We start from the raw sequence: 12,703 nt of genomic DNA on the forward strand, positions 1-12,703 counted from the left end.
CTCTCTCTCCCCCCGCTCCCCTTCCCCTCCCCTCCTCCCCAGCACCCAGGTCTGCATTTACATCACTGAGGGGGCAGAACCCATTTCTACAAAATGACAGGATAACAGAGCAGAGGGTACAGGAGGAAGAGAAAAAAAAAAACATACACACAGAATACAGCAAATCCCTCTGTCTCATTCTCACTTTCCACACACACACACACACACACACGCACAAACAGCCAAACAAACAGTTAAAAATAGTTTTAGAGAGAAAAAAACAGGACTGAACCCTGGATACTGTTTGCTTTGTTGCCGTTTGGTGACGAGGGAGAAACAAGTTTGGGAGGTAGAGGAAGAGAGTGTCGGGACGACAAGGGGTGGTCGGTTCTGGGAGGGGGACCCAGCGGGTGTTATTTCTTGGCCTTGGCGCCCTTGGCTGAATTTCGCGGCGGGGTGACCGGTCTCCCGGATCCCATTCCGCCCCCTCCGCCGTAAGAATACAACTTCTTATCTGCTGGCTTCAGAATCTGGGAGAGAGACAAAGACGCTCTCATTTAGACAGATATAGATGCAGACACACAGGCTGAACTTTGCAATGCATGACAGTAGAGGAGCACCGATTTTTCAGAATCAATATTAAATACATTATGAAGTAGGTCTTCTTCTTAGTCAGAATAGGTTAACGGATAAACAACAGTATAGCAGGTTAAACAGAACTGTATTTAGCCTTCATAGCCAAGACTGCGCTTCTAAACAAAAGCTGCTCTGCCCACAAACTGGGCAGCACTTTCAAGTCATGAAACATTTTTACAAAAGTTTTATACTGCGCCAAAGCACATTTCATTAGTATTCACATTGGCAAGTTTGCCAATCTGAATTTGAGGATTTAGGAGCTAGATCAGCACTCCCAATACTATTGGATCCTATTGGTAGGGATGTCACGAGCTGATATCAAAGATCAGAATCTGACGCGTTCAACGCATATTTTGATTGATCCGAATCAGCTACATGACGCCCAATCAAATCCTGATCCATTTATCTATTTCATTTCTCTCCCTCCACTCCATTTAATACTAGTAAAAGATGTAGTGTAAACAGACATTATCCACCACCACTAACAGCAGTGGGGCACATGGCAGGATGAAAAGAGGTGCTTTTCGTATGTTAAGCCACATTCAGACAGAGAAACCGGCGTTATTGCAAATGCGGCATTGCTAGTTCTAAACCCATTCACCTGCCTTTAGCAACCCATCAATCTGCCAGCTTGTACCCTTTCACGCACAAATCACTATTGTTGTTGTTGCTAAGCAACACAAGATATGCAAAAGCATTTATTTACAATGCTCAGCTGTTAAAGATGGCACCGAATATAGAAGAAGTTTCATTTACTGTTTTCAATATCTTCCTGGAATGCGGAGCAGTGTTCTAAAATATTTGACCGCAGCCAGGAGAGGAGATTAATTCTAAAAGGATCCTTCAGCGGCACGGGGGTCTACAGGCATGGGCTACTGAGTAAACATAGGCTATGTGATGGCATGTGGTAGTTAGTGTAATGGAAAGGTATTTATCTTCATACTTTCATTTTTGAACATAACAATGACAAAGATGATTAAAGATAAAAAGAAACGCAGCCATGCTTTAGGCCATTTATTCTTAATGCAGTTATGTAACTGAGTATTAAGCTTATCTCTCCTAACTTGGTTTGGTTGATTTTAGATCCATCAGAGTGATGCTACAGTAGCGCACAGCTTTTTAATTGTTTAAAAATAAAACGCAACAAAAACACTGAATCGGGACAATATTACATGACGCAGATCAGGACATCCCTAACCATTGGTGCACCTTTACATGACAGGCGGGGTAATGACGGCAAATGCTTAAAATCCAAGCAGAAAAAAAATAATAACACTTACAACCAAAAACATATACACACACTGGATCCCCCTTACTCACCTGGAAGGAGCACATGAGCGTCTCGTCCACACTCATCATGGCACCGGCGTTGTCAAACTCTCCGCAGTAGTTGGGAGCCGAGAATAGAGTAACAAGCTGCCTCTTTGCAAAGAACTCATAACCGTCTTCTACCACCTTAGGAGAGACGAGAGGGTTGTCAAAACTACATGCAACAAAGCAGAAGCAGCAAAACAGACCACGACCAATTCCCTTTCGAGGTACACTGCTGACATTTGTTTTTACTGACCAAGCAGGAGTACTTGACTGTGAGTACCACCAAATACCACAATACTCTTTATGGACATTGAGCATTGCACAGAATATTAAATGTTTGTGGTAATCTAATTAAATGGCACTTGTCTATTTTTTATTTGTCATGGAATTAATCAAAATTATTTCCCTTTTTTGGTGTCCGAATGTGTGTATGTTGAACTGAAATTAAATACCAGTACTGACACATCACCATTTCTCTCAGAGAAAGTCAAAGGGAGATAAATACAGGGTTTTTCCTGCATAGAGGAATTTTAGCCAGCGCCAAAGGAAAATCACCAGCGCCAAAATGATAAGAATTGAGAATAAAAATAGCAATTCAAATCCTCTCTGAATGTGTTTAATAGCAATTTATCAAACAACTGTTGAACAAGCAGAACATAAACTTAAATACGATGTCTTTGACTTCCAGCAGTCAACTCCCCTCTCATCCACAGCTGCTATATTTTACACATGCAGCTGGTGCTGGATAAAACGCAGCCAGCTAAGCTGCATTGTTTTGACTGGGCCTGAACGCTCCGCTGTGAAGCTAGCGCTAATGGGAGAGAGGATTTCCTGTGATTTCTTGTAAAATAAAAGCCGTTTTATTTCTGGTGAAAATCTTAAAAACGCTGAATTACAACCGCAGCGTACTTTTTGCGTCATGTCCTGCCTCCTGCACCCCTCGCCTAAACCAAACGGAGTATTTCCAGTAGGTGAGAACGCGTCTGACACGGACAATCTCCTGTTGTGTGCAACGTGTGTGAAAGGGCAACTCCGGAAAATGTCCGGACCTGATTCTCCGGACATTGAACTCCGTGAATATGTGAAAACAGCTAGCGGAGCTTTGACAGCCTTCGAGACGGATCACCTGAGGTGAGTTTCCAATGAAATTCAGCTTATTTTCTATGTATTAATATGAGTAGCCTATGTGTATACATCTTTTATTCCGGATTGCCGGTTACTGTAGAGTTATGATACTGAAATCACCCCCACCTCAGACGCTCGTCGTCTCATCAGGCGCGCATGAATGAAATTCATGCTTGCCTTGTTTTCAATTCATAAATATCATAGTAAGGTTAGGCTATAAATATTATATGGCATATATACTGTATATTGTATTAATATATATAATGCTGGTAAATAAAGATAACATGATGTGTAATCTGCCATATATAGTATATGCCCCACCCCAAAATATTAAAGGATTGTTAATATGATTTATTGATAGCACAGTCATTGCATTCTCCATTCAATTTTCAACAGGTGAAAGCACCATTGAGGAACCGGCTCAAGGATGACCACCTTGACGTGTGCTGCAGGGTGGCCATTGACGGACCAAACGCTGATGACATTGACTACCATGGCCTTGTCAGATCCTTTTATCTAGTCATTAAAAAGAGGAGGGTGAAATGCTCTGAAGCAGCATGTGACCTCTGCAATTGACTGCCTCCCATCTCCCAACCACACACCCCTCTCCCTCAACCGCACACCCCTCTCCCTCAAACTCCCCTCCCCCTTCCAATGTTGTAATAAAACTTTTTTTTTTAACCAATTTTGTTAATTGGGGGTTCATTTACTCAAGCATAATAGACATTTTTGTTTATCAAATGGTCAGAAATAACAGGAAAATGCATAGATTTCTGTCAAATAAGGTAAGGACAGTAAGCATGACTGTCGTGCGTAGTCACCCCCCAAAGGCCCATTCTGAGCCAGGAAAAACCCTGAAATAGCCTTCCACCACCTTCAGTACAACCATCAAAGCCCCTCTGTCTTTTCACTCCTACACAGTACTGTGGAATTCTTTACCTGATGTGCCCTGCATATAAGGTCCATGTCGTGCTTGTGCAAAAATTTGGCCACCACGTCCGCCCCGAATGTGAAAGAGACGCCACGGTCGTTTTCTCCCCAGCCCAGGACGTCTTTGTCTGGATCGGCCCACAGCAGGTCGCACAACAAGCCCTGGTCAGGCACGTCTGTGGGTCGCATTACTCTGCGTACCTGCTCCATAGACTGGAGATCAGGAGAGAGGCCTGGATGGAGGACAAGCACACATCATACACCCATCTTACTGCAATTCGTATGACCTAATTTAGGCATTGTAACATTTTATAGCAACAAAAGTGCTAAAAAAGAAAGAAGTGTACGCAGTCAATGCTTACCTCCATGGCAGCAGAAGATTTTCTCATCTACAATGGCAGCCACAGGTAAACAGTTGAAGCAGTCTGTGAAGGTCTTCCACAGCTTAATGTTATACCGTCGCTTACCTGCCAACGGGAGGGGAGAAAATGAGCACTGGGTGCAACACAGTATGGATTTGTTTTGTTTGTGTGTCAAGGGTCGCCTTCTGCACTTACACTCGTCATAAAAGCCATAGATGCGGTTTATAGAGGCGCATTCATGGTTGCCACGTAGCAGGAAGAAGTTCTCTGGATATTTGACCTTGTAGGCTAGCAGCAGGCAGATGGTCTCCAGCGACTGCTTCCCTCTGTCTACGTAATCGCCCAAGAACAGGTAGTTGCTTTCTGGGGGGAAGCCTCCATACTCAAACAATCGCAGCAGGTCATAGTACTGACCATGGACATCACCTGCAGGGGGCACCAGACAGGTACAATTTAAATACCACACCTCGACTGCGACTGGGTGTAGCTGCTATTACATAAAAGGTCCTCACTCATCACCTGATACAACTGGCAATTAACAAACAGACTGGCTGGTAAACAACGCTGCAAAAACTGTATGTATTGGCCAGAGTGTTTCAGAGTGAGTCTACTGTGTAGTCTCTTGGCTTCTATTTAACTTCACACACATCGTCCTGTGGCATCTCTGTAACGCACTGACACCGTGTTAATTAGGACTCACCACAGATCTTGAGTGGAGCCTCTAGCTCAAGCAGGATTGGCTGGCTGAGGAAGATTTCACGGGACTTGAGGCAAAGGCCGCGGATCTCGTTCTCTGTCAGCTGGACATTCTTCCCTGGCCGAGAGCCCTTGACTGGAGAGAGGAGATACAGGGCAGGGATTAGAAAAGACAAAAATCAGACTGAACACACAGAGGTTGTATGATGGCTGGACACCACAGAGACACAGCTGTGCTCAGACTTGAAAGCATAGAGACAGTGGATGAAACAGACATAAAGGACAGCAATCAGTGCTCCCCAAATTTCGAGCATTTCTCAACCAGACTGGGAAGTTAACACCACCCACCAGCCAAATGCTGGAAAAATCCGGCTGTGGCTGGCAAGTTTAGTCCTCTCTAGCAGGTAACCAAGCATCATTTGGAGGTCCTGCCGTTCTAAAAACCTAGTTGGCTGTTTAAATATTGAAAGTTGGCTGGTGAATTTTGGAGCCCCGTCAGCTGCTGATGAAACATACATTTCCTGTTCAACAAACCACAACACAACAAGATGAACATGTGCAAGAAGCGAGAAGGCAGGCCAGATCTGAGAAAAACTGATGAGAGGAAACTAGACTGGTGTAGGGTGGTTTGCAGCAAACGCAAGTCTGTCTGCTTATGTTGCTGATCAAACCCAGGCTAGGAGAAAAGATGTGAACCCCACCTCCCCCTTCTAGCAGCTGATGTAACCATAGCAAAGACACTGCAAAGGAGCAAGACTCACTCAAGAAAAAAAACATGCCATGGGCTGTTAATACCACCAATTCACATAAAGCAAATAAGACCACGTAAGAAGGCCTACATACCATAAACCCACACAAGAAACAGTAAAGTTATCATGTGAAGATCATGCTGTTCCTGTCATCTGGCTAGCTGCTGATGCAATCTGAAGAATTCAGCAGGTTTGTCAACTCCCTGGTTCTCATGCCGTTTCACACTGAACAAGTGGAGCCAAACGCAAATGCTTTCAAGGATTTGGACAAGTATCCCAATTTATTTGTCTGACAGATTACTTGAATGAAAGCAAAATCGATACCCATGTGTCATAATGGTACTGACTTAAGAAAGTTAGGTGCAGCACACAGATGACAGTATATCCCAGAGAAATACCCCCGCAAAAAACTAAAATAACCCTTTTGATTAAAGAAACAAACAAACAAAGAAAAAAAATCAATGAATTTGTAACTTCCCTACTGATTTCTAATCAATCAGTCTCCTGAAAACAATTCTCATTCCAATGTGCATTTTGGAGCATATTTAGTTCAATATAGCTCAACTAAGGAATCCAGAGGATAAAGCCCAACTACAGTAATGTTATCAGACATCTGTTAGCAAAAGGCACTCACTTTTCACAAGAGCAGCTCTGTTTGAAGGATGATCCACTCAAATTAAAAAAAAAAAAAAAAATTCTGCAAATGTTTTAGCGACCGCTTTAACACTCAAATGACTAAACACTGGACAGACAGAGAATAATGTGAAGCAAAAATAACTTGGCTACAGCATTTACCCCAGTGTTTCATCAAGTCTGTTTTGTTAGCTGAAGTGACCAGTGGGATTTCAGTGCAATTATCATTGTGCCACTGATGGGAGAGGAGGGTTAAACTGCAGAGCAACACTGAGAATAAAAAGACTCTTGGCAGGCAAGCATATTCATTCAGCTTAAATGAGTAGAATGAGTAGTCTTATTTGAATTAGTCTCACATTAGTCTTACAACCTTGGGGCGTGGAAGTGATGGCATGCAGCTACAGTATATTTCGGTGACGGCATGTACTCTGTGGCCTTATGCAAGACTGCTCTTGATGGAGTTTGGAATCTGGTTTGTTTGTATCACTGACAGAATCAATCACGCCCCCGGTTCCTAAATGTCCCGCCACATGACCAAAGCAGCTCCCAACAGAAACTGTACAAGCCTACTAATGAGGGGGTCTCATTCCCACCCAACAAATTCTACACAGACTGCTTTACGGTTTTATGTACAATGGAGACAGAACTGCCTCCGACGTTCCCGGTGAGATTTATTTCCTAGCTGGGTGCGAGCGGAGCTTCCTCGAATAAACACGTGGGTGGGATTGATTGAACAGTTGTCAGATGTTCAACAGTTAATATACAGCCGAATGCTATCAGCTTTAAATGCCAAACCAGCAAAGCCAAGCAGGCCCAAAATGGATGATTACAACAGGAGAACTAAGGGTGCAGACTACAGCCCTACTAAAGTTGGATTTGTTTTACTGCGGGAGGTCCTGTCATTGTATTTATTACCATTGGCCCCCATAATTTCCAGTATGAATCTTGCCATTTCCGTAACTTTTACAAATTCAGAGAGCGAAAACAAATTCAAAGCAAATTACCTTCTGTTTTTCAGCAAACTCAGTGGTCATCGGATAATATCAGTACAGTTGGAACTGACATCTCCATAATGCAATAATGGGTTACAGTTTTGGCAGCTGGCAGATTGTCATAACAAGATACTAGCTCACATAGCTTAGTAGAGGCTGTAGTGCAGGAGATTTTTGATGTCAGTGCAAATGCATCAACCACAAAACCACATCATGGAGACCCATACAAAGGAGGAATAAAAAACAAACAAAATCCCTTTGGAGATCAAAATTTCACAAGATGATACGATTTGTAAGTGTAAAGTCTAGTGTCACAGACAACGGAAGATTTGATCCTGCCAAGTAAATTATTGTTGGTAATAGTAAAAATAATGATTGTTTGACTAATCAGCATGCAGATGTAAGCAGAGGTGATGTTTAATGGTGTTTTTAATCCAAGACACAAGCAGTAATTTGAGGGAAATCATGGAGATCCTTCATACCATATGAATGGTCGTTTTGAATAACACGGGACATCCCCCAATAAAATGAATCCAGTTTGATTGGTGCTTATGATGCACTTGGTGGAGAGAATTCAAAGCAGAAATCAGCGATTGGGTGTGAAGCAGAACCACCATCTTGAAGCGGCAGCTAAAAACATGGTCCTAAACAGTGAAAAGTGGGTATAAAAACTGTAGTGCAGCTTGTCACTTTAAACCTGGATTACGGCCGGCTAAGCCCTGACAGAGCTTACTCCAAAGTTAGCCACATAGCCAGTGGGCAACAGTGAGCTTAGCATGGAGGGGGGGGATGTTGGAGAGAGGGGGGGTGCAGACAAAGGGCTTTCCACTACGTTGATCATGGGGCAGAAAAGAAAAAGTTGGGCCAGCACAACAGAAAAGCTGTTGGGGTGTCGGTAGTGCCGGAATCAACAGTTGGTTTGGTCCAGGTCTCCCCCTCAATGCTGGGCATTCTGGGTAGGCTTATGTGATGTCACGCTCCTTGGACATGCTATTAGCAACACACACTCCCAAAGTTCATCTAAGTCTGACTCTAGGTAGCTAATCCAATTGATACAGATCTTTATCCAAACACAATTAATTGGTTTGGTCTGAAAACACAGCCAGCAAGCAGGTGGGTTACCATGCTGTCCATATAAGAGTTTACCCGTGGATAATTTATCTGTCTTTTGGTGCAGCACCATGCAGTGCAGCAGTTAGATTTAATGAGTGAGTCTACTTTAGGCTTGGACAGATCAGATTAACAAAATAGTAACATTAAGTGACGATTGGTTATTCTCAGCGGTGAAGCCACAATTGGAGACAAAAAGGTCAGCTGGGTTACATAAGAGGATATAAATACTGCCACTATCAGGCTTGTTTGTTTTCTCCTGCGCTTGGCAGACAACCTTATCACGGCCCAAGTAAAACAATCCATGTACAAAACAGTCCTGCAGCCATCAGGGTCCACAGTCAAAGTCAAACTCCCAGCAGGCACGGGCTGCACATACATATTTGTGAATAATCCCAATCACCTCCACCAGCTCAACTCAGGCAAACAGAAAAGTGCCTATATTTAAGAAGGTAAACAAACAGAAGGCTTAGACCCAAGATAAAGCTCTAAAACTGTACCTAACCATCCACGTTTACTGGCCTATGGCTATTCAGATATTTACGACCAATTGCTATGAATCAAAACTTAAAGAGAATCATAGCACCCACAAGACCCCAGAACCAATCTGTTGCTCCTGTAAAACAAAGGCGGACATACAGAGTCATTCCTATGCCAACCAGTCCATAGGGAAAAACACATAGGTGTAAGTGTGGAGCAGGTGTAATGCCGGTGCCCTGTGCGCCTGCCTTACAAGAAGAGATATAATAAACTGAATCTATACTGCTATAGGGCACAACCTCACTCCTTGTGCTCTTTATATGAACTGTACAGTGGAGTCAAGAAGGGATTTATGCTTCTGGTTGATATCCTCAGGGCTCCTGTTACACAATCATTATCATGTGGATATGAAGATAGAACAGCCCCGCTTTCCCTCATACACACAACCCCAACCATAACAAATCTGCCTCCGTATTGTGTACAGCAGGCATTCAGACATTTAAAACCTACTGCTTAGGAATGCTCCATGTGGGCTTTCTAGAGCCAACGCAGATTAACAATCTTTCGTTATCAGCCTAAAGTACGTTTCATAAGTTTCTTCCTGGTAAAAGCACGGTTGCGCATTTGTTGAAATAATTTCTGGGCGAGATGTTTTGCAGTTGAAACATAAAAATGACTTAGTTGATGTATGCACTTATGGAGAGTCGTGGATGTGATTTTTCGCTGGTAGAAGATGGAATACAATGCAACACACTGCTTGGTGGCTAAAAAATTATTGTATAAGCAATTTGTGTTTTGCTTCACAAAACTAGTAGATTGCCGGAGTAGGTCAATCGCCAATCTCAGAGTGAACATGTGCCAATCAAAGCATCCTTACTTAAATGTAAACCTCATTAAGTGTTCCCTCTGGGGACGGCTGTGGTGGCAAATTGTAATCAGATCCTACACTGTGCAACTACACAACAGTAAGCACTATGTTGGACAGTCTACCACCCATGTAACTGAGAGGCTCCTGGTGAAAGGGCAACAAACAGGGTCAAAACCACTAAATGAATGAAGAGGACAAGCCGGTGATATAGTAAGCCGGGGTCAAAGAATGCAAATATCCATAACTCACACTAGCCCATCACTGCCATGTTGTACATATGTGCACTCAAATCCTCCAGCATTGTCACAGTATCGGCTAACATATGTAATACCTGCTAAAATTGCTTAGAAACATACTGACCATTTCTGTTATTTTGAGGTGGATTAATCAGTCCAATGTCACTAAACATCGGGCCAGCCTCACCGCGTGGATGGAAACATCTAATGCATTTCAATCCCCTCGCCTATTGCAGTCATTACAATTGAGGTTTTTACTAACCAGCAGGCTAGGAACTTACGACAATGTATTTTACAGAAAGTGAGTGTGTGTGTGGGGAGTCCTCCTCCTTATGCTACTTTGCTTAACTGTGTACCCATTTCCCCTTCATTCACAGGCAACACACAGTACAAATTAATTTCTCATCAAAATAGATACAATTATAATGTAAGCGATATCCCTAATCAAATACCATACAATTACACGAACTGAGAAGAGCGAGGTTGATCTGGCTAGATCATTTCGTCCATACCCAACAACTCGCTCCAAGTGTACGAGCACAGCAAGCTTAACTACATCCACGGAACTTAGCTTGCATTAACGTTAGCCGACTTACCCGATGTAAGAAAAACACATTTAACTACCACAAAGATATACCATAAACTAAATTAGCTGCATAGCTGTACAGTGGATTAGGTCTGAGATGCGGGCCCTACTCACCTTCCAAGAGACGCTGAATTATGGAGTCGATGTTTAATTTGTCCGGCTCCGCCATTTTCTTTATTTTTTGACGTTCTCAGGCAGTCAAGACCTTGATTTTCCGTGCTGCACCTTCGATTGCAGGAATAGAAATGAACAGAAACGAGTACAATCAGTTATTCACAGTATACACTGTAATTTACAGTGTTTAGCTAGCGAGTACATCTCACTAATTGAGCAATGTTAGCGGACTAGGGCAATCAATGAGCTTACGCGTTAGCCAAGCTAGCTAGGTTGCTAGCTACTCGCCAAGCACATTCAAACTGGCAGCACAGCTGAACCATCACAGCTAGTTAGCTAACGTTAGCTAGCTAATATAACTTATAAAAAAGATTAAATATTACCGAACCTTGGCTTCGGTTTGACAATAGTCGTTCCGGGGTGTATTTTGTCTAAATATGTATCCGCTGAGCTCAATTTTACCCCTTTTCCCTTCGTTTGTTCGGATCCTTTCACTCTTCCCCCACCAGGAACTTTAAGAGGGCCGTTTTTTACGGTCTGGATAGGAGGCTGATTCACAGCGAGCTCTTCAGATTTTCGCAGTCCTGATTGGTCCGTCGTGGGATTTAGAACCTAAATGATCGCATCTGATTGGACATATGCTGGGTCGGTCTTACACTTGGGCTCCGCCCCCAGCCGTTCACAATGACATCAATGGAGATTTAAACGAGATCTCAAAGAGCGCCACCAAGTGTCAGAAGTTGACATTGCAGTGTAAAACCTAACATTACCTACTATTGTATTTGACCTACCTACTGAATAGTCGTGTGCGTGTGTGTGTGTGTGTGCGCGCGCGCGTGTGTGAGAGGGTGTGTGTGCATACTTGAGTCATTCCATGAATAGAGGACAATTTGCAACTTCTCAAAAATGTACTTAAAATTTTCTGTTTTTTCAACATTTTATTTTATTCAGGACATAGTCAACCTTGTGACAGCCCTCCCACTCTATGTGCTTCCTGATTGTGTTTCTGTTACAGGGGATTCACAGGCTGAGTTGGGAGTGTCCCTGATACTGATGTGGGACACTTGGGATGGGTGGATCCCAGGTTATTTAAGATGGCTGCTCTCTCTCCCTCATTCTCTCTCTCCTCTCCACCCTTCTGGATGGTTTGAGCTTATGCTCCTTTTTTTGGTTCTTTTCTTTCACCATACAACACCCCCACACCACACTTACACCCACCCATGCAATGCATTCACTACTGATGTTACAGACTTACACCCTTACTCTCATTTTGTATAATTTACTTATTTAGGTTACAATAAATATTTTGTTGTATTACTTTGAAACGTGTGGTCTCCCCTTTTGTCAAGTCCATTGAGACTGGGCTGTGACAACATCCAGAAACGAATGTTCTCCAATCTCAGGCACTTACGTTTTTCAAACTCCATACATGTTAGCCTACATTATGAATGTTGTGACAGGGCTGACTGTAACAGGTTGAGATTTGCAGCTCATCAATTATTCCCCTTGTGTTGAGAGCCACTAGACCACATGGTGCCTGTGTTTTTCATTCATTTCTTAGGCTTTTTCTTGGCACTTGTGCTGTTTTTTTTTTTTTAGGTTATCTAATATTGCTAGACTCAAATCCAAATGATAGATACTGGAAACCTACTAGTATGTATAGCAAAGATAAAGACAGTACTTATTCAGAAGTTACTAATGACAGAAACTTTACACAGGCTATTTGTATCAGTAATTAGACACCTAATTGCTACATAAATAATTGCCAGTAATTGATTTCTGCTAGTCACTTTTCCATTTTTAGTGAATAACACCACTGATTTCATTGAAACTTATAGGGCTTTGTAATTAATATCAGTTTATCATACATACTTTAATTACTACTCCCATATA

At 42.7% G+C, this 12,703-nt stretch overlaps 1 protein-coding gene across 3 annotated transcripts; it reads right to left on the minus strand.

Annotated features, from left to right (window-relative positions):
• Window positions 1-13: 13 nt before the first annotated feature.
• ppp1caa (protein phosphatase 1, catalytic subunit, alpha isozyme a) lies at window positions 14-11,342 on the minus strand. Of its 3 annotated transcripts, none has more exons than XM_071545732.1 (8): window positions 11,273-11,342; window positions 10,811-10,921; window positions 5,047-5,178; window positions 4,542-4,772; window positions 4,347-4,451; window positions 3,994-4,217; window positions 1,936-2,070; window positions 14-509 (listed from the first exon to the last, which is right to left on the minus strand). In XM_071545732.1, the coding sequence occupies exons 2-8, from the start codon at window positions 10,863-10,865 to the stop codon at window positions 393-395; spliced, it is 999 nt and encodes a 332-aa protein (XP_071401833.1). In that variant the 5' UTR covers window positions 10,866-10,921; window positions 11,273-11,342; the 3' UTR covers window positions 14-392. The 3 variants fall into 3 exon arrangements, with proteins under 3 accessions (XP_071401833.1, XP_071401825.1, XP_071401816.1); XM_071545724.1 differs by having other exon boundaries at window positions 11,194-11,329; XM_071545715.1 differs by having other exon boundaries at window positions 15-509; window positions 11,199-11,334.
• Between the last annotated feature and the right edge of the window lie 1,361 nt (window positions 11,343-12,703).

The sequence above is a fragment of the Centroberyx affinis genome, unplaced genomic scaffold (genome assembly GCF_046629955.1).
Source record: "Centroberyx affinis isolate AG114_WGS23_722 - 3 ecotype Tasmania unplaced genomic scaffold, CSIRO-AGI_Caff_v1 ptg000256l_1, whole genome shotgun sequence".
NCBI classification, from domain to species: Eukaryota; Metazoa; Chordata; class Actinopteri; order Beryciformes; family Berycidae; genus Centroberyx; species Centroberyx affinis.

Bases quoted from the DNA above. Each gene is read 5' to 3' on its own strand.
- ppp1caa (XM_071545732.1), bottom strand. From the start codon at position 10,865: ATGGCGGAGCCGGACAAATTAAACATCGACTCCATAATTCAGCGTCTC. The intron at 4,773-5,046 runs GTGAGTCCTAAT...TGCCCCCTGCAG, and splicing joins GGCTCCACTCAAGATCTGTG to GTGATGTCCATGGTCAGTAC. The intron at 4,218-4,346 runs GTAAGCATTGAC...TCCTCCATCCAG, and splicing joins AATCTTCTGCTGCCATGGAG to GCCTCTCTCCTGATCTCCAG.